This window comes from Haliotis cracherodii, unplaced genomic scaffold, assembly GCF_022045235.1.
Source record: "Haliotis cracherodii isolate W230 unplaced genomic scaffold, xgHalCrac1.p SCAF_6, whole genome shotgun sequence".
NCBI classification, from domain to species: Eukaryota; Metazoa; Mollusca; class Gastropoda; order Lepetellida; family Haliotidae; genus Haliotis; species Haliotis cracherodii.
The window spans coordinates 15808185-15833876 of NW_027266319.1; the positions used below are offsets into that span (position 1 = coordinate 15808185).

At 40.8% G+C, this 25692-nt stretch overlaps 1 protein-coding gene across 1 annotated transcript; it reads left to right on the plus strand.

Annotated features, from left to right (window-relative positions):
- Positions 1-313: 313 nt before the first annotated feature.
- Positions 314-25070, plus strand: LOC139444977 (ubiquitin carboxyl-terminal hydrolase BAP1-like). The gene is made up of 14 exons (XM_071226018.1): positions 314-408; positions 2731-2760; positions 3456-3510; positions 4734-4863; positions 6649-6768; positions 7004-7065; positions 8362-8504; positions 9165-9243; positions 9834-9957; positions 11565-11579; positions 19613-20120; positions 22128-22237; positions 22716-22808; positions 23702-25070. Exons 1-14 carry the CDS (start codon positions 372-374, stop codon positions 23906-23908), a joined length of 1713 nt encoding a protein of 570 aa, XP_071082119.1. The 5' UTR covers positions 314-371; the 3' UTR covers positions 23909-25070.
- The last annotated feature ends 622 nt before the right edge of the window (positions 25071-25692 follow it).

Below are 25692 nucleotides of genomic sequence, written 5' to 3' on the forward strand. Positions count from 1 at the left end.
CCAGTCTCATTTGGAGAGACTAAACTTAATTGTTTCCTGTAATTATAACCAAAATCATGATGTAATATTTCATCAATAATCAATGTTTACCTTGATAGAAGGTATAAAATAGTTCTAACGCGATATACTCATCAATAGTGCAAACAAGGTAGACCCAAAATAGGCGTAACAAATAAATGTGCTTTTGTTGAGCATTGAACCTCGATCCTCTTCGAGACGAACAGTGAAGCTACTATTTATCCAAAATACAAAGTTAAATGCGAATTATCTCCCTTTCGGAACTCTTTGTTATCTACGGGAAATTATTCCCTACTTCCGTTTAATGCCAAAGCTATGAAAAACAACAGTTATTTCTAAATATTTGCGCAAATATGAACAAAGGGTGGTTAGAATTGGAAAGTGACCCAGGTAATGTGTTTCTGTACTTAGATAATCAAATATTCATGAAGATGATTATGCCTCAAATGGAATACATACATCTAATGTAACCATTGAGTGCTTGAATATAATATTGGCCGAATATTGTACTACCGCTTGATCAGATAGAAGTAGACATAAAAATAGATTATTACGTTTTTAATTTAATTTTTTTCAGGAAACTTGTATGTTGTGTATGTGTTGGTTAGAATATTGAAAAAAGGCCCATTATATCAGGCTGAATTTTCATTGTTCAGTTATTTTGGGTAGATACCGTTGACATTCATCTTCCAGATCAAGTTTACAATCTTACTTCTTAGGTACCTAGATTGACATTTTCTCCAAGAAATAAAGTTAGATTTAGAAATATATGTATCCAAAATAAAGAAAATCCAGATGGAGCCCAGAACCTAGAGCTGAGGTAATCTAGACCTGCCCAATCATTCTAGACCTGGGGTTGACTCTTTTTTTCTTGTTTATTAAATTATTCTCTAGGGTCTGAGATACAGACTGCTCAGGTTCCTACACCTTGGGTCTCCTTTTGTTCCCTTCCTTAACTATCTGATCCCTAGTTATCATTTAACTAACAAATAAGGTTAAGTTTATAGTTATCAGCGTTAGAAACTAACAGTTTTAGTCTACATGGTTTACAAGTCCTTATAATGGAAACACATAGCAAATCCCTTAAAAATGGGAAATTTCTACTAGTCCGTATGATACCTTAACTATTGGGCAGTTTGGCAAGGACTACAGGACTAGTGCCAATTTCTATCTCTGGTTATGATTTATGGAACAATCCATGGAGTGCGCAAGGAGCCACATCATAATTACTCTTATTAAACAACTGTCCAAAGTAAATGATTACTTATAAGGCCAAGTCCAATAGCCCCAACCAATTTTCATGATAGCAGAGTTGAAAATATCTGTAGTTAAAGTGTATTGCATTTGGCTCATAAAAATCAAGGTTTTCCATTATAACAAAGCATTAATAGACATGTACTCATGTGCCTATAGGTAAGAATTTTTGTAATTTTTAAATTTAAATTACTTACACATGTTACACCTGTACACCAATTTTATTGTCAGGGATAACTGCATTTATGTTTACTAGTATAATGTAGGCATAGAACATGTAGAAACTAGTTCAGTAATTACAATGGCGAGTGAATGAGTAAGCTTGATTAATGGGGCAATGATCTCTGACAATTCACCATGACTGGTTGCTGCCTTTGTTATTCTTTTTTTTCCCCGTGAGTACCCGGATGATATCCCAGAAATCTCAACTATTTCATGACCTGTGTTGCACCAACTGTAAGCGCATTTATTGCTTCTTCTTTTTTTATAGTGAAATCGCGCATCGTCACATTGATCACCAAAATGAAATACAGTTTTGTCATGCAAATAATAAGAAATGTAGGTATCTGTGGGGGTAGCATCAGTAATGGTGGCGAAGTTTTGATAAGTCACTTGCTTGGTATTGTGCAATTTTTGTTTACACTTGTATGACCTGTCCATGTTGTAACACAAGTTAAATATTTCACCTGAGCATTGCTTTTTTATCGTGTCTATATCAATTATCATATGTATGTTTTGTGTAAAAATGACTAAAATTTACTCATAGGCAATTTATTAAACACTAAATATTCAGTTATTTTACAAATTCACTGAAAAATTGGTCCATTTATTTTATTATGAAAACAAATTCCAAACATTTTTATGTAAATTTCCATCACCTAGTGACTGTAAATGATAGGATTAAAAGAAAAACTGAAAGCCAGTGTGCATTTCTATATATTCTGGCTTCTAATCCTAGGATAATTTGTCTGTTGTGGGGTTTTTAAGCCCTTTTGAACTTCTCATACTTTTAAGTCAAATTGTGAAATAAACATGATAAATATGATTTCTCAGACATTTTGTAAAATCACTGAAATATTTAGACATTTTATAAATTGCCTGAGTGAATCACATTTTGCACATTATTCTGTAACATATACATGCCTACAAACGTCATTGTGTGTTCATAACCTGGGTAAACATGGGTGTCCACTAAAATGCATGTGTACCTCTTAGTCTTATTTTCTGGGGGCGGTCAGGTAGCCTAGTGGTTAAAGCGTTCGCCAGTCACGTCGAAGACCCGGGTTCAATTCCCGACATGGGTACAATGTGTGAAGCCCATTTCTGGTGTCCCCCGCTGTGTTAAATTATTGCTAAAAGCGGCGTGAAACCATACTCTCTCACTCACTTATTTTCTGTTTGATAGTACTAATAAAAGAAAATTACTTCACAGTAGTAAAGTAATTCTGTATTTTTCAGGTTTATTCACCTTGTTGCTGGAAGACTTTGGTGAGCAAATATCATTATCATGGAACTGTGTGCACTCTAGTCAATATTTTCATTTTTCAAATATTTCCATATTGATGTTTACAAAACTATTGATGTTGAATTATTCATGATTTGTTGCTAAAAATCTCATGATAAACATTTCTCCTGACAAATTAATAATGTTGATTAAAATGATTGGGTCTTTTACTCACTGCTCACTCTAGGCTGTGACGAACATGCAAATTAAGTAAAATGGGCATCCATTTTCGAAAAGGAAAACATTTTTCACAAGTGGGCATACTATTTTGAGATAACAATAATACAACTGCTCTCATTGGTTATATTGTGACCCATGCAACCCATGCTTGCGTAAATGGCGACTATGCTTGCGACTATGCTTGCGACGAACGGGATTGGGTGGTCAGACTCACTGACTTGGTTGATGCATGTCATTGTATCCGAATTGCGTGGATCGATGCTCATGATGTCAATCACTGGATTGTCTGATCCAGACTTGATTATTTACCAGACCACCGTCATATAGCTAAAATATTGCTGAGTGTGGCGTTAAACAACAAACAAAAAAAGGTTATATTGCTGTACAGTTCTTGTACTGGTATACATACTGTGAATAAGTCAACCCAAATAGAAAGTTTGCAACATTCTTTCATTCTTATATCTAGGTTATTACTGAACTGTTTTTGTTTTCTTCTCAGGGGTGAAGGGAATTCAAGTGGAAGAAATCTATGACCTGCAGAAGCCTATTGATGGGTAATGTATACAGACAGACAGGTTCATCAGTCCATCACATGCTTATGCTGAACCTTTGTCCCCTTGTTGTTGTTGTTGTTGTTGTTGTTGTTTAACGTCACACTCAGCAGTATTCCACCTTTTGATTGTGGCCTTTAAACTGGTCTGGACCAGAATGAAACTGATTGATTTTATGGACAACAATTCATTCCATCTTGGAAAGATGACAAGGAATCATCCAAGTCAAAGTGCTTTATCATTCGATCAGTTAATTCACCTCGTTGCAGGCTTCCATTATGGACATCAGGCATGTCAACATGGTCAGGTGGTAGCTGGACATTGCATGGCAATAGGGATGTTCTAGTGGTTGTTGAAGAAATATTAACTTTCTCATCTTATGCAGTGAACAATGCGGATGACTCTTATAGGTTCTCTTACAATATGATTTATTAGATCTATATACTCTTTGCAAACATTCTTCCAAATTTGTGAATAACTTATTCTTCTGTTGACAGTATCTTAAACTTACATTAATATATCTTGGCTCAAAACAAAGTGGTTTTTTTTTTCAGAAAATGGAGCCATGAACATGAATGATTTTTGTACACCTACTGAAACATGTTATTTAGTTGCTGAAACTAAAACAAAAACAACATGGTCTAAATATTTTTTTTGACTATGTAAATAGGACACCATGGATGCTGAGCGTATTCTGTCCAGATTATACATACAAAGTTGAAGGGGGATATAGGAATGGGTCCTGTCCGTCCGCCCTTCCTTCCAGTGCCTAGTGGTTAAAGCGTTGGCTCGTCACGCAGAAGACCCGGGTTTGATTCCCAACATGGGTACAATGTGTGAAGCCCATTTCTGGTGTCCCCCGCCGTGATACTGCTGGAATATTGCTAAAAGCGGCGTAAAACCATACTCACTCACTCACTCCTTCCATCACGTTTCATTTCTGGAGCAGAATTCAAAAACCATAGGTCTCGTGGTGAACTGGTGCCTTTTGATAGTATGGGATTTTTTGTGTGGAAAAATTGATTTTTTTAGTTTCCATAGTAACGACTTTGACTTAGATTGAAAATGGCGATAGGCTCATTTCCGGAGCAGATCTTGAAACCGTACATTTCTTGCCTTGCAACAACCGGACAACCGGAGATGTCACATTGGTGGGGGATATGGGTATTTCATGCTTGTTGGTCATGTAATAAAAAACTAGAATAACAATTTCTGTCATTTTTCAGCACTGTCTATGGCTTTATCTTCCTGTTTCGCTGGATTGAGGAGCGGAGATGTCGGAGGAAGACAACTACAGAAGATGAATCCTGTGTTATGGATGATAACGCAGTCAACAGCATCTTCTTTGCAAAACAGGTGATCACTTTCTTCAGTTTTACTTGATTGATATGCCTGTATTTCTCACTGTGTCTGGAATTCTCAGTTTCTCAAGTCAAGGGAGGAAAGTAACTGTAAAAGTCCAGTTTCCACCCTTGCTGAATTAGGCTGGAATTTTTTGGCTCGATTATAGCACCATCAGTGGTTATTATGAGTTACGTCCTTTCTATGTCCCTCCTATTGACCAATCAGATTCCACCTCTTGTATCACTTGCATTTGCTTCAAATAAAATGGTGTCACCCGGTGAAGACGATCTGATCAATAATCAAGATCTATATTGTAATAAAACAGGTCTTACTTCACGAAGTGGATCAATTCACATGAGCACCTTGATTAAAAATAATGAAAAGATTTGGAAAATATCTGTTGGTGCTAAGTTGTCGGTACACATGCTTTGCCAATCCTGCAATCAACCAAAATCTGAACAGCGGGTTATGAACCGTATGTTGATTTCATTACATGATTTTAATTGAACTATACATAGACTCGTTAGTCCAGCCAAAATATAACTCCATATTTAAGCCTAGTCCGACAAGTGTGGAAACTGGACTTTTATTGTCTGTTAACTCCCTTGCCTGGGGAAGATGGGAATTCTGGGTTAGAATCAGCTTTTGACAACTTCATAGCTTGTTGTACAAAGCGAATATAATGAGCATCTGGCTGTAACAGTGTGTGACTTGGCCGCTTCGATGTCGTTTTGATATGACAGCATGGATCATTTTTCATGCTATCAGTGTTGGTTTATCTGACCCAGACTTAATGACTGATAACCACAGGTTGTCCACATGTAGCTGAACTGCTACTTGTTGACTGTGGCATAAAAGTTCATTCACTTTTCTTTTTTTCTGATGGTGTTTAGATTTATAACAATGATGTACGTGTTTATGACCTGTGAAGATCCAAGTTAAAACTGGTCCTCAGCAACCTATGCTTGTCGTAAGGGGTGACTGAAAGGATCGGGTGGTCAGACTCTCTGACTTGGTTGATGCATGTCATCGCATCTCAGTTGTATGGATCAATGCTCATGATTTAAATCACTGGATTGTCTGGTCCAGACTCGATTATGCAAATAGCTGTTATGTCATATAGCTGGAACATTGCTGAATGCCGAGTTAAAAAGACAGACAACCAGCATGTTTATGATGTTAACATGTCTGCTGAGAAGGATTGAATTGGACAGTTGTCCTTTAGAACATGCTGAAAGAAGCTTTCCTGAATCTATCAAGCATTTTTTCTCTTTTGTCAGAATGTTCTTATGTTGTGTTACTGTGAACAACAGCCTGAAGTTTGTGTGGTGCTTGTGCTTGTGCTTGTGTTTGTGCTTGTGGGTCCTGTAATGACAGGGATGTAACTAGTGCTGTAACGATTCACTGATACCTACGATAACATCGATACTTAGGTACACACAATATTTGATTCGCCAGTAACTAATAGTTACCTCCCACATTGGCTGAAGAAGCATAGAACACGAGGATGTGGTAGCTGAGGACGAACCGACTAATTGTTACATTTAATAACCATCCCTTCATTTAAAACTGTTTTGTTCTTGTGGTTTTCTTGGTTTAAGTTTTTGAGACGTCAATAATAAATGTATGAAGAAAGAGGTTTTTGAGCTGTTTTTCAGTTATTTAAACATTTTTTTACTATTTTGTGTGGTGTATCCTGATACCAGGCGTATCATCAGTCCGTATCGTGTTGTCGAGTATCGCAAGATACCAGGCGATACTCAGCTCCAGATGTAACTCTGGGCTATAACATTTCAGATCATCCCCAACTCCTGTGCCACCCATGCCTTGCTGAGTGTGCTGCTCAACTCAGGGAAGGTCAAACTGGGAGAAACCTTGGACAAGTTCAAGGAATTCACAACCAACATGAGTCCTGAGGTTCGTATAGCAGCAAGGCATGTGTGTCTTGTTACCATGGTTACAGTAGACATGTCCTAACATGTGCAGCTATGATTGGAAGATTCTGATGGAAGAATATCCTCATGTGTTTTGGAAAATATTTTTGTGCATGACCACATCTGTCTATGAAGTTTAAAGTATCAGTAACCTCTGACAATAAACTCAAATGATTGACAAATATTGATTGTGTTGATGACTACTTTGTTATTTACAGGACAAGGGCTTTGCAATAGGAAATATGCCAGAGCTGGCTCGAGCTCACAACAGTCATGCAAGGTAAATAATAGACAAGAAATAATTGTCCTTCAGCGGTGTTGCAGGCGGTGCCTCTCCCTCAGTGTTTTGAGGCATGGCAAGGACTCATGTGGACAAACCTTAGTGGGAGACTGACCAAAAGACGTTAAAAGATGGTACTTGTTGTTACCCTGTCTGGCGCTCGGCATTAAGGGGCTAAAACAAGGATTGGTCGGCTCGGAGTCAGTATACTGTGTCTGAGTAGGGTATTCATGTTAAACTGCGGCATGGTATCTCAATGAGCGAGCACTATAAATCGGCATCAGTCCGGACTAGTACAAGCAGCCACACAAACACACACACGTACATGCACGTCGCTATATAAGTGCAATAATCTTGGATGCGACGTTAAACCCCATTTCACCTCAACTATTGGGAGACTGTGATCAACAGTTTGGTGTCCACTTCCTGTATTTGTCCAGGTATTATCAGTCCTGTATGTGAAGCTGAAACAGTATCCTAGCATCTTCCCAAAGGAACCCTTGCTGAACTAGGATTTCCAGCCTTAGTCGTAGCACCACCAGTAGCTATTGAGCAACTTGAATCAAATAGCTTGAGCAACTTGATTAAGAACATGAAAATATTTGGAAACTATCTCTCGATGCCCAGTTGGTGGTACACATGCAAATCCTGCAGTCGCCTGAAATCTGCACATTGAAATCCATGTTTACAAATCGGATGTTTTCGATTGGACTATGCTTTTATAGTCAGTTAACGCCCTTGCCTCAGGAAGATGATGTCATTAAAGTACCCTTAACTGTGTGATTAATATGCATCATAAATTGAGGCAAGGAACATGGGTTTTGAAGGACTCGGGTCAAACTTGCTAGGACTGTCATCAGGGGACGTCAGGTAGCCTAGTGGTTAAAGCGTTTGCTCGTCACGCCGAAGATCCGGGCTTGATTCCTGACATGGGTACAATGTGTGAAGCCCATTTATGTTGTCCCCCGCTGTGATATTGCTGGAATATTGCTAAAAGCGGCGTAAAACCATACTCACTCATCATCATGTTCATCAGGGTTATACACTGAGGTGTTTTCTTGTTGCTTCAATTTTCCTTTGGCTGCAGTGGCAAAATCATTAGTTTCTCATGCAGCAAACCAGGGACAATGTGCACACAGGTGTGCCACTTCTGCCATAGGGCTTGATTAGTGATACTCACTCACTACATGTCCTTTGCCAAGTGTGGCCATTTAAGCATGTTCAGCCTGTATTGACTGTGTCTGTAATTCAAATAAGATCCTGATTTCGACTGACATTCAAATGCTGTTTTGGCAGACCCGAGCCAAGACACCTCCCTGAGAAGCAGCCAGGAATCTCCACCACCAAGACCATGGAGGCTTTCCACTTCGTCAGCTACGTCCCCATCAATGGCCGATTGTTTGAGCTCGATGGACTCAAGCCATATCCCATCGATCATGGTTGGTAGTTCTCATCCTTGTATCAAAAACGTTCCTATTCCTATGTGTTATTCAAGTTGTCTTGTGAGTAACTGTACACGTGAACAGGACCCGTGAAGATTCCGGGGTAGAATAGGTCTTCAGCAACCCAGGCTTGCCGTAAAAGGCGACTATGCTTGTCGTAAAAGGCGACTAATGGGATCGGGTGGTAAGGCTCGCTGACTTGGTTGATACATGTCATCGATCCCAATTGCTTGGATCGATGCTCATGATATCAATCACTGGATTGTCTGGTCCAGACTCGATTATTTACAGACCACCGTCATATAGCTGGAATATTGCTGAGTGCAGCAATAAACAACAAACAAACAAACAAACAAACAAACAAACCAACACGTGAACAGAAGGAAAGAATAACAATACCCCTCACATCAGAGTCATACTGATGTCTTGAAGTGTTCTGTGAACATAAAACAAGTCCTTAGTTTGGAATTCAGATAAATGGGTCTGCTGTATCCAAAACTATTCTCGACCAGAACAAAGGCCCACAGTTTTTTGTTTTATATCAACGTTAGAGTAGTTGGTCTTCTGTGTTTTAAAAAAGGAGAATTATGTATTTGTTATTTGGGTACATCAGGCATGTAATGAAGGGTACAGCTCTAGTGTATGTGTTGTATGCAGGGCCGTGTGAGTCAAATCAGTACTGGACGGAGAAGTTCCGCTCCGTCATCATCGACAGACTGGGCATGGCAACAGGCGGGTGAGTCACACAGTGTCTGGTCAGAAATATTTCATCTGTTCAAAAATATAACATGGCAGCTGGAAATATTGTGAAATATTCCTGAAAAACTTCTTATTAAGTTCTAATATTCTATAAAATAGCTTTGTACAATAGATTTTAAATGGCAAATTTAATGAAATTGTTCAGCTTGCAGAACGATGTACGGTGATGTAAGATGAACCTATTTATTGACATCAGTATTACATAAATAACATAACATGGTAGTGTTATCGTAGTTAGAGTGAGTGAGTGAGTGAGTTGGGTTTAATGCCGCTTTTAACAGTATTCTAGCTATATCGTGGCATGTCAGCTTAATGTGGGAGGAAAGCCCAAAGTGATGCAGGTACCGGACGTTTACCACTTCGGTGAAACCCACGAGCATGGGTATGGTGCTGACAAACCTAGAAACATAATCGGGGCGAACCAGGATTTGAACCCACAATCATAGGTTTCTGGCATGCCCAAGGGACGCAACTCTGCACAGCGAATCGCGGCGCCTTAGACGACTGGGCCACCTGTGCCCCCTTGTAGTGAGAGCCAGGTGATACTGAACCGTGTTGTGTTGACAGGGAACCCTACCATGACATCCGCTTCAACCTGATGGCTGTGGTGCCATGTAAACGCCAGCTGTACGAACACAAGTTGCAGACACTGAAGACAAACAGACAGATAGTGTTGGAGGCCCTGCAGCAGGTGAGACCAGTTCAGGGGAGGGGGTGACTGATAGGGAAGACTCACAGGTGAGACCAGGTTACGGGAGGGGGTGACTGATAGGGAAGACTCACAGGTGAGACCAGGTTACGGGAGGGGGTGACTGATAGGGAAGACTCACAGGTGAGACCAGGTTACGGGAGGGGGTGACTGATAGGGAAGACTCACAGGTGAGACCAGGTTACGGGAGGGGGTGACTGATAGGGAAGACTCACAGGTGAGACCAGGTTACGGGAGGGGGTGACTGATAGGGAAGACTCACAGGTGAGACCAGGTTACGGGAGGGGGTGACTGATAGGGAAGACTCACAGGTGAGACCAGTTCAGGGGAGGGGGTGACTGATAGGGAAGACTCACAGGTGAGATCAACACGGGGAGGGGGTGACTGATGGAGTAGAGGACTCACAGGTGAGATCAGGTCGGGGGAGGGGGAAACTGATGTGGAAGACTCACAGGTGGGATCAGGTCGGGGGAGGGGTGACTGATAGGGTAGCGAACTCAGTGAGATCAGGTTGGGGGAGGGGTTGGCTGATGGGGTAGAGGACTCACAGGTGAGATCAGGTCGGGGGAGGGGTGACTGAAGGGGTAGAGGACTGACAGGTGAGATCAGGTCGGGGGAGGGGTTGGCTGATGGGGTAGAGGACTGACAGGTGAGATCAGGTCGGGGGAGTGGGTGACTGAAGGGGTAGAGGACTCACAGGTGAGATCAGGTCAGGGGAGTGGGTGACTGAAGGGGTAGAGGACTGACAGGTGAGATCCGGTCGGGGGAGGGGTTGGCTGATGGGGTAGAGGACTGACAGGTGAGATCAGGTCGGGGGAGTGGGTGACTGATGGGGTAGAGGACTCACAGGTGAGATCAGGTAGGGGGAGGGGTTGCCTGATGGGGTAGAGGACTCACAGGGTAGATCGGGTCAGGGGAGTGGGTGACTGAAGGGGTAGAGGACTCACAGGTGAGATCAGGTCGGGGGAGTGGGTGACTGATGGGGTAGAGGACTCGCAGGTGAGATCAGGTCGGGGGAGGGGTTGCCTGATGGGGTAGAGGACTCATAGGTGAGATCAGGTCGGGAGAGTGGGTGACTGAAGGGGTAGAGGACTCACAGGTAAGATCAGGTCGGGGGAGGGGGTGGCTGATGGGGAAGAGGACTCACAGGTGAGATCAGGTCGGGGGAGTGGGTGACTGAAGGGGTAGAGGGGGAAACTGATGGGGAAGACTCACAGGTGAGATCATGTCGGGGGAGGGGTGACTGATGGGGAAGACTTACAGGTGAGACCAGGTCAGGGAAGGGGGGAAACTGATGGGGAAGACTCACAGGTGAGACCAGGTCAAGGGGAGGGGGAAATTGATGGGACAGACATAGAGGAAACACAAGCCGGGGGAATGGAAGGCAATAGGGGGATAGAATGTTCACAGGTGAGACAAGGATGGTTAGGCAATCAGGAGAAAGGTGACTCACTGATGAGACCAGTCTAGATAATCAGATTGTGGAGGGATCTCATGTGTTTCAGCCAGTCTGATCGCGGCACACTTGTCTGCCCGTGAATGACCATGTATACTGTGGACTGACCATGTAGTTTGTTTTTGTTCCAAAGCTGCTGGATACCAAGGTAGGTTTCTGGATGTTGTCAGCTTCTTCTTCCCTGTAGGCCGCCGACACCGAGACAACTTACCTGCCTAGTTGTAGAGATCTTTTGTTTTTCCCTGTTCATAAACAGACTATTTTGTGTTATGTTTAGCAAACCGACTGTTTAACTGACCAATCTCATTAAAATCAGATCGTTTACTCTGCTTTAATACCTCCCTCCATCAAGACCCGACAAACCCTTCATGGTACTTTAGTAGGTCAGGGCCCTGTTCCACATGGGGATGTTAGCACTAAGGTGATCGTAACTCCTGTGCTTAAGCATAGGATTATGATTGTCTTTGCACTGAGGGTTTTTTCGGAACAGCGCCCACGTCAGGGGATCCCGAGTGAAGTCAAGATGACGTAGACATGGGTTTTTTATCTACTTCATTCTTTTGTCAACACAATCCATTGTGGTTCATTTCTTTATATCCTCTTTTACAGATTTCACAAAGGTGTTCTAAAAGACGTCTTTTCTGTCGACCTATTCAGTTGGGTTCATGATGTATTTATTGGATATGAGTTTATAAATTTTAGATGTTGACAAACTTTTTACCAGTTTCAAGATATTGTTACTGTGGGTATTCTCCATTTGGAAATTCGCGTTGATGTTGTTCCTGCTGCTCTTGAAAGTCAGATAGGCCCCATGAATGCTTCACTCACTTGTACCGAGAAGTTTAACAACCTCCATGCTGATTGGCTGATAAGAAAGGTCACCTGATGGGAACCTTGAGATTCAAGTGAATCAACTAGAGGTATCAAATCAAAATAAAGGACCTGATTTTAATGAGATTGTTTATCTGATATGCTTGATACTTCCTAGATTAGACTACTCTTCCTGTTATGTGAATCCACAGCACTGAGGATTATGTGTTGTAATAAACTAGTCTGGTGTAGTACCGTACTCTGTGCCTTGTTAGACTTGACTGCCATTGTTAGTTGTGTTTCATGATGTTTGTTATGCGTTGTCAATACCTCACTGGTTTTGTATATACTAAGTTCCTCCATCACCTGAGAATAGGATACATACAGAATCCTTCACAGTCACTATTTTTAACCAGTGAATCAGCATGCTGCCTGGTTACAGCGAGGGGGAAGCCAGAAGGTGCTCAGACCATCAAGCACTCCGATAACATCACACAAAGGCAGCACGGCCTTCCCGCCATGATCTTCCCGAGGCAAGAGAGTTAACTGACTATAAAAGTCCAGTTTCCACCATTGCCAAACTTGGCTGGTATTATGGAGTTACATTTTGACTGGACTAACGAGTCTATGCATAGTCCAATCAAAATCACGCACTGAAATCCATTTTGTAAACTGTCGTGCACATTTCAATCGATTGCAGGATTTGCAAAGCATGTCCACCGCCAACTCGTTGTCAGCAGATATTTTTTTTAAATTTTTTCATGTTTTTAATCAAGGTGCTAAAATGATTTGATGCATTTCGCGATGTAAGACCCGTTTTATCACAATATAGATCTTGATTATCACAGATCGTCCTGACTGGGCGCCACCATTTTGTGTGAAGCAAAGGCAAGTGATGGAATCTGATTGGTCCATAGCACAGGCTTAAAAGGGACGTAACTGGTAATAGCCACTGGTGGCGCTACGATCGAGCCCAGTAATTCCAGCCTAGTTTGGCAAGGGTGGAAACTGAATTTTTAAAGTCAGTTAACTCCCTTGACTCGGGAAGATGTCCCGCCATTTGCTGCACACATTGCTGCACATTCAATGGTACGCTTCGCACAAAGTTCATCCATGGAGTTGGTCTCGTTTGACCTCCTTGAGTTCTTCACAGCCTCGTTTCATAAGCTGACACCCGTCACCACCACATGTAGGTTGTATGTGTTCACAGGCGATGTAGGAATGTAGTGTATTCTAACCAGTGAAGTATTGAAAATATTCATTACATGAGGTTTTTAGAAACAAAATCATATCTAGTACATGAAACTGCCCTTTAAGCAAGTGCACTTTGAAAACTGTCCCCTCCTTTGAAATTGCCCAAGAAATATATTACATTTAATATCTCATGTGTACCATAAGAAAAAAGTGTAAAGTATATTTAATAACATTGTTCCCAAATATTTAGAACATTTCTCATGTTATTTATATTTCCCCAGCTTAAATATAGAGATTATTATGTGAGCATTTGTGTCACATTGACTTTATGAAAAAGTGTCAGAATTCTTGTATTTCCCGAGCAAGGGCGAGGGTAATACATTAATGCTTACACAAATTTCGTAAAACAGCAGAGCTCCAGATAACGTTTGGGCAATTGAGTTTTTGCTCCAGGGTTTCTATCCTAATTGGGTTATTACATTTTTCATTGGGTAACCAATATTTTGTCACTCATCTATTCATCACTGTATTGGGTTTTTCCCAAAATCAGTGAACTTTTTAAGATTTAAAAAAAATGAAAAAATGTTTTAGATGTATATAACTGTTTTGAATATATAGGGTTGACTCGCAATTGTGGTCCGGAAATTAGCCCCTTTCTATGCATGCTGGAAAAGCTTTTTGGGTATTTACCCCTGCTTTTCTCATACATTTGAGATTTTCACTTAGTGCATGCGTTTCTGTACGCAAGTTAATTGAAAGTAATTAGGTTTTGAATATTTTAGGGGGTATTTTACGCAAATACACTGCTTATCTGTAGCTCTGAACAGTAGGACACACTTGCAACTGTAATAATTTCTTTATTACCCATTATTTCTTAATCCTTTTGAGCTCCCATTTAGAAAACAGACAGCCATTTTAGAAAACCACAGTTATTGAATGACATGAACAGTGAACAGCTATGACGTCATTCCAACCTTACGCCACAATTAGATTGGAATGTTGTCATCACATACAATACACTGGTGTGTGTGATGTCATGTTTACACCAGTGCTCCTACTAATTCTGTGAACGTGACTATTTATAAGCCCATGGGTAACAAAACATATTATACATTACCTAGGACAAGTGTGATTACATTGTAAAACTGTGTGACTAAAACTGTGTTGCCTGTGGGGGGCTCAGACTGAATGTGATAATTTCCTTTGGAAGGGGTTCATACTGAATGAGGGTTTCCTGTAGGGGATTCATACTGAATGTAATGACCTTGAAGGGGGTTTCCTGTAGGGTATTCATACTGAATGTAATGACCTTGAAGGAGGGTTTCCTGTAGGGAGTCCAGGCTGAATGTAATGACCTTGAAGGGGGTTTTCCTGTAGGGGGTCCATACTGAATGTAATGACCTTGAAGGAGGGTTTCCTGTAGGTGATTCATACTGAATGTAATGACCTTGAAGGAGGGTTTCCTGTAGGCTGAATGTAATGACCTTGAAGGAGGGTTTCCTGCAGGGGGTTCATACTGAATGTAATGACCTTGAAGGGGGGTTTCCTGTAGGGGATTCATACTGAATATAGTGACCTTGAAGGAGGGTTTCCTGTAGGGGGTCCAGGCTGAATGTAATGACCTTGAAGGAGGGTTTCCTGCAGGGGGTTCATACTGAATGTAATGACCTTGAAGGAGGGTTTCTTATAGGGGGTTCATACTGAATGTAATGACCTTCAAGGAGAGTTTCCTGTAGGGGTTTCATACTGAATGCAATGATCTTCAAGGAGGGTTTCCTGTAGGGGTTTCATACTGAATGTAATGACCTTCAAGGAGGGTTTCTTATAAGGGGTTCATACTGAATGTAATGACCTCCTCACTTGTGGAAGGTACTCAATATTAATGGTTGCATTTTTATGGTTCCAATTCTACTGTAACAACAGAACCAACAAATATAAAGTATTTGAAAATACTCAAGCACCTGCAATTTCATGCACTTGGAAATATAGACAATAAATAAATAATGAAATGATAAATTATGCAGCCATACTGTCATCTTGTGTGACTAATATCTGTGTGAGTAAATCATCTATGTTCAGTTGTCCAGGGAAGAGTTTGATGTGTAGATCCATGGCTTATTCTACCATTTGGAACGCTTCGAAATAAATCATTTCTGAATGGTCAATCAGAGGTATCAAATCACAATAACCACCTCTGATTTAGGCAGCCAATGCTTTATTTCCTCAGTATACAATGGTAGAACTCACACCCTCACGCCGCGATTTGCTGTACAGAGTTGCGTCCCTTGGGCACGCCAGTACCTATAATTGTGGGTTCGAATCCTGGTTCGCCCCGATAATGTTTCTAGGTTTGTCAGCACCATGCCCGTGCTAGTGGTTTTCACCGAAGTGGTAAACGTCTGAGACCTGCATCACTTCGGGCTTTCCTCCCACATTAAGCTGACACGCTGCGATATAACTGGTATACTGTTAAAAGCGGCGTTAAACCCAACTCACTCACTCATTCCACAAAGCAATCTCAGCACTACGACTACCGTAAGCCTGTGTTAAAGTATGCGAGTTTCGATCACCAGGCAAGGGAGTTACCTGACTATAATTATTCCGTTTCCACCCTTGCCAAACTAGGCTGGAATTATGGAGTTTTATTTTGGCTGGAATAAAGAGCCTGTGCAAACTCCAATCAGAATCATGTAACGAAGTCAACATCAGGTTCATGAACATCCATGGCAACTGCCATGCTGAATTCGTTCGATTGCAGGATTTGTAGAGCATGTGTACCATCAACTGGGCGTTGACACATATTTTCCAAATCCGTTCATGTTTTTAATCAAGGTGTTCAGGTGATATGATGCACTTCGCGAGAAAAAACCTGTTGTATTACACTAAAGATCTTTATTATCGATGAGATCATCTTGACTGGACACAGCCATTTTGTTAGAAACAAATGCATTTGACATGAGAGGTAGAATCTGTCAGTGCCTCTGGTCAGTAGAGGGAGGCTTAAATGGACATAACTCGTAATGGCCACTGGTTCAGCAAGGGTGGAAACGGGACTTTTAAAGTCAATTAACTCCCTTGCCTTGGGAAGATGCGATCACCTGACCTCTATGTGGAACAGGGCTCAGGTTGAGAAGAATGTCACTTGTCTGTACTGCTGATCGTTGTCCACAATTGGACAACTTGGGCCTTCATGTTTGGCACAGTCCTTTCCAGTTGCCTGGCAACAAGAACACAATGATTGACATGATAGGTATATTCTTGTTGCCATGGTTACATTCAGCTGTCACTTTCAACACATACACTTTCTAGTCTGTTCATAAACAATGTATGAGTACCAGATATGTGTCTTCGTGTTTCATTTTTTGAGAGTTTTTTATACACCTGTTTTGTTACACCATATCATGTACAGTTTCAGATTTTGTTTTGAAAAGATAAACATCAACGGAATGAGCCACTCTGATGTAGTGCCCTGACCCGTTTCCCGTGTGCACATGTAGTGATATGTTTGTGTCTATGCTGCATTATTTGCACGTGTATATTCTACCACACTGCAACAGATGAACTTTGAACTGCATGTGTACATTTTATTGGTTATTGTCTAAGCATGTTTGTGTGTGTGTTCATGCATATTGTTTTATTTCTAACACAGATCGTATTTCTCTTATGACGATTGATTATTCACTCTGTTTACGGGACAAATCACAAGGCGTAGTCATAACAGACCTGAATCATTGCATCACTCACTGTCAGAGACTGATGCTGTGATCTCAGGGCAGATCAATGTATGTCTTGTGTTAGTGTCTGCTTTGAAGGACAAGAAGGACAAGGGGCCTTTTGAGTGAGTGAGTGAGTGAGTGAGTATGGTTTTACGCCACTTTTATCAATATTCCAGCAATGTCACGGCGGGGTACACCAGAATAGGGCCTTTCGGGCGACTGGTTATGTTACAGAAAACTTTAAGTAGCGACCATTTTGGTGGCCAAGTGCAACTTAAATCGATGATTGGCAATCCAACTTTGTCTACTGCTTGCCACTTGGCAACTTAAAAATAAACATAACTGATGACAATGTCTGTTTGAGATCTCTTTTGGCTCCTAAAATCTTACGGTTGGCTCCTAAATTATTCATGTTAGGTCCCGCTAGGGACATCATCGGTCATGATCAACTGGCCTTTTATCTTACTCTTGCAAGTTTTGGACTTCAAACATTATCAAGTACATACTCATAAGTATGGTTAAAATGAATGAAAAAAGTTTAATTTGACTTTGAGCTAGTGCATGGACACATGATGAATTTTTACCTTGTGGTTAAGCTGTCTTATCCAGAAAACTTGTGTGGGAAATGATTTGCTCTCTTTAGAAAATACGAAAATAATTGTATGGTTTGGGACTTTTTCAACACGTTTGAGCCTTACCTATGGCTATTCAGTTCCTGTTTTTCATCCAAAGCATGCAAGTTTAAATTGATCAATGTCTAATCCTCTTTCTTATGAACACAACTTATAACGTTCACAATGAGTTTTACTAGTCTTGCTCATATCTTTAATTATGTAGATCATCTGAAATGTCCTCCTTGTCCTTTGCCAAAGCTAAAAAAAAAAAATGTTTGGATTTTTATAAAATATGCATAATTTGAACATCTCTTTGTCTGTATTTTTATGAAAATATTTATCATGTTCATGCAAGTATCATTTTAACAATATGAATCTCCGATCAAACCTAACAATATTTGTTGAAGTTTTCGTCCTAACTGTTGGCATACTGACCAAAAAAACCTTGTGATTCAGTTGGTCTGGCCTGAGCAATATTACTGTCTCCTCAATGCATGTCTGTTGCGTCTTTTGGCAACAATGTTTATGGTTCGTTGCTCTGTACTTTCAAATGTATACAAATGCAAAGATAATCTTGGCTGAAGCATGCTCCTTTTCAGTAAACATATCTTAATCTATTCTTTTAGACAAGAACATGTTAAGATTCCCACATGTGATTAGCAAACTGTTGACGAAATGGTGTCATCGACCTATTTTGTAAAAATGGTTGCCATGGAAACAGTACTGTGTGATACACATGTTGGGATGTTACCAGGAAACAGTGATAGAATTAAATAATATATTACTCAAAAGAAGTTAAGGACCATATGATGCTTTCATATTACTGTAGTTATTCTGTCATGACATGAAAGATTATCTTTAGTAATATGAAAGAATGGGGTGTTCCTTAAATTCTTTTGGGTAGTATATTATTATTTCATTCTATCTGTGTTTCCTGGTTCCATCCCAATATGTGTTGGTAGAGCATCTGCTTGGAGAGCGGAAGATCAGGGGCTTCCCCGGCCACGTCACACCAAAATATGTTAAAAGATGGTATTTGTTGTTACCCTGCCTGATGCACGTCATGAAGGGGCTAAAACAAGGACTGGTCTGTTCAGAGTCAGTATACTGTGTCTGAGTGGAGTATTCATGTTAAACTTAGGCATGGTATCTCAGTGAGCTAGCACTGTAAAATAAGGATTAGGCAGTACAAGCAGACACACACACATGCCAGGTTTAGGAATTTTGGACAATTTGTTGTGATGTTTACTGCAGAGTGGCATCTGTATATGCAAATTGGCTGAAACTTTACTGTAAACCATCATAACAGACTGAATTTTAAGACAGGTGCTCTCCATGTGTGTACCTCTTGAGGTCACAGTTCCTGGTCAGAGCTTCAAGATTTACTGTATTTGTAGTGAAGATCTACATGATATGGATGAGCTAATACAAAGACATGACTTTTGTTATTCAGTACTGTGCAGATATCAGTTTTAAATGAAGACAAACAAACAAACAAACAAACATGGCTATTCTTTGTTGAAGTGTGGTGACACCTACTTTGTAATTAAAACAAATTGCAAGATTATTCAAATAACACAATACATATGACAGCCAAACGTTCAACTGTTTCTTCTTGACTGGCACATTGTGGCCTGCCCTTCACTAAGGCTTTTGAAACCATGAAGTGTTGAGTTGATGTATTTAATGATCTATTACCAGGGCTAAATTCCACAAAGTGATCGTAGAACTATACTTTAGGTTTATCTAAAACTTACAACAGTCAAAGAACTATGATCACATTGTGGGCCCTGAACCGCTATTGCATCTGCTGATCTTTCCACCAACGGTGCTGTTGTGTGTTGTAGATGGTGAAGGTGACCACGCCAGGGCTCACAGCAGTGGAGAGAGGAGGTAGTTACAATCACATGGACGCAGTCGATGCCAAAGATTCCAAAGCTACAGTTGAGAATGCAAGAGATAAGTTATTTGAGTCAACAGACTCTGAAATGCCTGAGTGTTCCAAACATGCAGTCTCCCTCACCAATCACAAGGAATCAAACGACATTGCCAGCGTGGATCTGAAGGACGAACATGAGGACAAACATTCCGAAAATGCTGACTCAGCGGTGCGAGATAAGAACGTCAAGATTCAGATTTCCATGAAAGAGGGGAAGGACGGGAGCATAACGATCCCAAGAACTGTGTCGCTTACTGACGTCACAAAGCCATTGACTATAGAAACCAAGTTTGGTGGGTCGTCAGGTCCAAGCAGTGAGAGTACAGACACAGCGTCGGAGGTGGGGAGTGTGTTTTCCTCCCCCGGCAGTTTCACTATCCCATCCTGTCAGAGCAGTCCGCAGTTCCTCGGAGACGGTGAGTGCAACAGGTGCCAGGTGACATAGTATATCTAGTGTGGTATATTTCCAGGTCCAGAATGATATGTCCAGATCGAGAATGATATGTCCAGGTCCAGAATGATATGTCCAGGTCCAGAATGATATGTCCAGGTCCAGAATGATATATGTCCAGGTCCAGAATGATATGTCCAGGTCCAGAATGATATATGTCCAGGTCGAGAATGATATGTCCAGGTCCAGAATGATATGTCCAGGTCCAGAATGATATATGTCCAGGTCCAGAATGATATGTCCAGGTCCAGAATGATATATGTCCAGGTCGAGAATGATATGTCCAGGTCCAGAATGATATGTCCAGGTCCAGAATGATATGTTCAGGTCCAGAATGATATATGTCCAGGTCCAGAATGATATGTCCAGGTCCAGAATGATATATGTCCAGGTCCAGAATGATATGTCCAGAATGATATATGTCCAGGTCCAGAATGATATGTCCAGGTCCAGAATGATATGTCCAGGTCCAGAATGATATATGTCCAGGTCCAGAATGATATGTCCAGGTCAAGAATGATATGTCCAGGTCAAGAATGATATATGTCCAGGTCCAGAATGATATGTCCACGTCAAGAATGATATATGTCCAGGTCCAGAATGATATGTCCAGGTCAAGAATGATATATGTCCAGGTCCAGAATGATATGTCCAGGTCAAGAATGATATATGTCCAGGTCGAGAATGATATATGTCCAGGTCAAGAATGATATATGTCCAGGTCGAGAATGATATATGTCCAGGTCGAGAATGATATATGTCCAGGTCAAGAATGATATATGTCCAGGTCGAGAATGATATATGTCCAGGTCGAGAATGATATATGTCCAGGTCGAGAATGATATATGTCCAGGTCGAGAATGATGTATGTCCAGGTCAAGAATGATATATGTCCAGGTCGAGAATGATATATGTCCAGGTCAAGAATGATATATGTCCAGGTCAAGAATGATATAAGTCTAGGTCGAGAATGATATATGTCCAGGTCGAGAATGATGTATGTCCAGGTCAAGAATGATATATGTCCAGGTCAAGAATGATATATGTCCAGGTCGAGAATGATGTATGTCCAGGTCAAGAATGATATATGTCCAGGTCGAGAATGATATATGTCCAGGTCGAGAATGATATATGTCCAGGTCGAGAATGATATATGTCCAGGTCAAGAATGATATATGTCCAGGTCGAGAATGATATATGTCCAGGTCAAGAATGATATATGTCCAGGTCAAGAATGATATATGTCCAGGTCAAGAATGATATATGTCCAGGTCGAGAATGATATATGTCCAGGTCAAGAATGATATATGTCCAGGTCCAGAATGATATATGTCCAGGTCGAGAATGATATATGTCCAGGTCGAGAATGATGTATGTCCAGGTCAAGAATGATATGTCCAGGTCGAGAATGATATATGTCCAGGTCAAGAATGATATATGTCCAGGTCAAGAATGATATAAGTCTAGGTCGAGAAATGATATGTCCAGGTCAAGAATTATATATGTCCAGGTCGAGAATCATGTAATAACCATCCCTTCATTTTAACCTGTTTTGTTCTTATGGTTTTCTTTGTTAAAGTTTTTGAGATGTCAATACATAAACGTATGAAGAAAGAGGTTTTAGTTTTAGAGCTGTATTTCAGTGATTTCATCATTTCTTACTATTTGATGTGGTGTATCATGATACCAGTAGTATCGTCAGTCTGTGTCATGATACAAATCATATCGCAAGATACCAGGTGGTTCTCAGCTCCAGCAGAAACAGCCTCGAACACTTGTCCTTCACCAGTGAGCTCCAAACAACACTGGAGATGCAGTGAAGAACATGTCCTATTCTTATGATGATGTACAATGCAGGTTTTGATTTGCCCATGAAAACTTTGCTGTTTGATAACTGCAAGTGGACAAGTAAATGATGAGTACAAGTCACCCAGAAGTATATATGTTGTACATCTCTGATGTTGTTTCCTAGGTGACATGAAGCTGGAGGGAGACGACACTCTGGGGTCCAGAACGGACGGGTCAGAGATCAAGTCTAAGTCGAAACATCGCTTCAGCAGCTCACAAGGGTTCTCTCCCAAGGTAGGAACTCTAGACTTCATTTCTTTTCACCTTTATCCACAGTTTCTTTCAGAGATGATGCTATGATAGGCCTTCTACAGTGCTTGTCTTCATGTTGACAGGGGCATGGGTGGGCCAGTGATCTAAGGCGACGCAATTTGCTGTGCGGAGTTGCGTCCCTTGGGCACAACAGAAATCTATAGTCATGGGTTTGAATCTTGCTAATGTTTCTCCCCAGTCATGTTTCTAGGTTTGTCAGCACCATACCTGTGCTCGTGGGTTTCACCGAAGTGGTAAACGGCTGCGACTTGCGTCACTTCGGGCTTTATGTTTTTAGCTATGTCAGCACCATACCTATGCTCATGGGTTACAACAACTTGCTTCACTTACGGCTTTCCTCCCACATTTAGCTTACCATGATTTACCTGGTATACTGTTTAAAGCGGAGCTAATTCATACTCAATCACTCACTCGCTCACTCACTGACTAATGTTGACAGGATCTGCTGGACCTTCTGAAGAATGTGGAGAATGAGATTGAGACATGCGAGGCCAACCTCAAGGATGAGAATGAGAAGCGGAAGAAGTACAAGGTAGGTGCACAGTACTGTGTCTCCTGTCATCTCTGTTGGCATTATGCCAGTACCGTTGAAATTGTATCATGTATCATGTCATCTTAGCGCTAAGATCGCTTTGTGGAATGGGCCCCTGGTCTATAGTTCCTGTATGTCGCGGTTATAAGGAGCGAATTCTCTCTATTGTTAAATTAACAGATGTGTGTGTGAGGTGTGTGACCTTATTACACAGACAGATGTGTGTAAAGCTGTGTGTCACCACTGCAGTGTTAAAGCTATAAGCCTCACATTCATGTGATCAAGAGGCACAGGGGGGCAAAATGTTTGCCGATGAACTATGTAAATCTTCAAATTAATGCTGTCACCAAATTAATGTGAGTGACTTCCCCTAGCTTAAAATGCATCATTAACTTAATGTAGCCCTGCCTCTGAACTATAAAAAACAATCTGACATACATTGAAATATCTGCTCTTCAAAGCAGCATAATATCAAACTCACTCACTCAATTGAATAGGTCTGGCTAAAAAGATTGATAATCAGAGTTACTGATGTGAAGAAATATTAACAATTATCGATATTAAAATTGTGTCATTGATAATATCTTACATAAACTATCATGATGAAATAACGTTTTAATTTACCGAAGCAGACTTATTATGTCCATTGTCAAAGACAGAAAGCAACTGATTTTGTTATATCATAAATGTCCACAAAATAATCCATGCATCAATGTGTCACAACTCAATAGTAACATGAAATATGTTGTTTTGTCTCTAAGCTTTTAGCATATTTGCTCAAAGTTACTTCTTACAATATAATTATCAATAATTGATGGATATTTAGTTAATGATTATTGATCTCTAAGCCCTAAAATTGACCTTCTGCCATGAAATTGTCCTTCCCCTTCCAGATCGATGACTGTCGCCGCACACACAACTACGATCAGTTCCTGATGACCTTTCTGTCGATGCTGGCAGAGCAGGGACATCTGGCCAATCTGGTGGAGCAGAATGTGAATGTCAAGAAGCGTCAAGGGTCCAACATAGGCCGCCTACAACCCAAGCCCCTGTCCCGCAATGATAAGCGGAGACGAGCTCGCACCAGGCGCAGGAGATGAACGATGTGGTCTTCTTCAGCATTATCTGACATTGATGCCTGAACAGTGGGCAAAACAGGAGGATAGAGGATGTATTACACTTTGGTGCTGACAGAGAGCTTTGCTTCTTCCACTGATAGCCAGTGATGAAATGACGACGTAGTGCAATGCCATTTTGTATCACATGTTCTCTTGGTGCTTGGGCTGTTCAGCGGTCCATCATTCACTCAACCTTGATCAGGTTCAGATCCCTGGATTCTGGGACAGGGGCGTTCCTGTTCCCTATGCTTGCAAACAGCCCTTGGAAATCAGGTTCAGGTGGTAACGACTTGTTGCCCAGTGTGTCAACCTAACCTGATGGCATGGATGGTGCTCATGCTATCAATCACTGATTTGCCTCCCCCGATTCCATTGCAGGCAGTTATGATAGGGGTTGAATATTGGTGACTGCGTCGATTTCACTCCCTCTTCCAATGGAGGAAATTGCAGCCCAAATCAGTCAAAATAATGAGCTTCTTGTCAAAGGTGCAGGCTTTTCACCTGCTTGAAATGGGGTTGTGAGATTACTTTTATAGGGCTTTTCCCTGACCAATATCATTACTGAAGTGCCAACCCCTACCCCTGAACCCCAATTACATCTAAGTATGTGCTTTAAGTCTCATTGGACACCTTCAGAAGCCCCAATACTACTTAACACAAATCACAAATTACTGAAAAATATGGAAAAAAATATAATGTGTAAAGGAAGCTTTTACATACACCATTACATTTTTTTTAAATGTTGAATCTCCATACCAAGTACAATTATATTTGTGTCCCGAGTATGGCACTGATGAGTCCTGAAAACCCCCTAAATAGAACCCCAAAGCAACATACCATAAGGGGGTTGGCAGCCTCATTACCACCTCTTACTGGCAGTAGAATAGAAGACGTGTTGTCTCAGATCGGATAACTTGAGTTTCAGACACCCTGTCTCTGCACTGACGTTTGAACCGTGCATTAATGTTATATATAACTGTACATTGAGATGTGATGATGCATTTTAGGAATATATATACAAGTCAGCTTATAACATGTGGCATTGATAGATAAGTACTTGTTCAGCTGCTACATGTAAATATGTTGTCATGTCTAGACTGTCATGTTTGTATCACAATCATCAATCTCGGCGTTTACATACAGATGGAACATATATTAAACATATATATATATATATATCAGTTTGGATGTTGGTTTGTTTTTGAAGGATTTGCATTTTCCTTAAGTTAGTGTATTTCTATACTACTCTTTAACTCTTTTCCGTAACTTCTTTTGAGTAGTATATTTCAGCTCGATACTCTGCTAACTTGTTGACGACCCGTGGAGATTCCGTCATATAGCTGGAATATTGCTGAGTGCGGCATTAAACAACAAACCATCCTACCGACTAACTTGTTGACATGCCAGCCTAACGATGTTTACTGGTATGATTTTGTGTTCACTATCTAGCTCAAACTGTCATGTATCATGAGTCCTTTGACAACATATCTCACAACATATTAACTTCATTCTATCACCAAAATGAAGTTGTGAATTGTAGGCTTAAAGTCATATTGTCAAGAATAGGGTGTTAAATATCAAACTTGAAATGAATTAATTCCGGTTCAAAGGCAGGTTGCTTATTGCCTTTGCAAAAGTGAATGTTTGTAGCACCACAACGTTCTTTGTGCTAGGACTGCATAGTTACCTTGTTTTCTGATGACAGTGCTGTATGTATGACAACATATCAGTTAATTGTCATTCCATGTTTATCTATTGAGGGATTT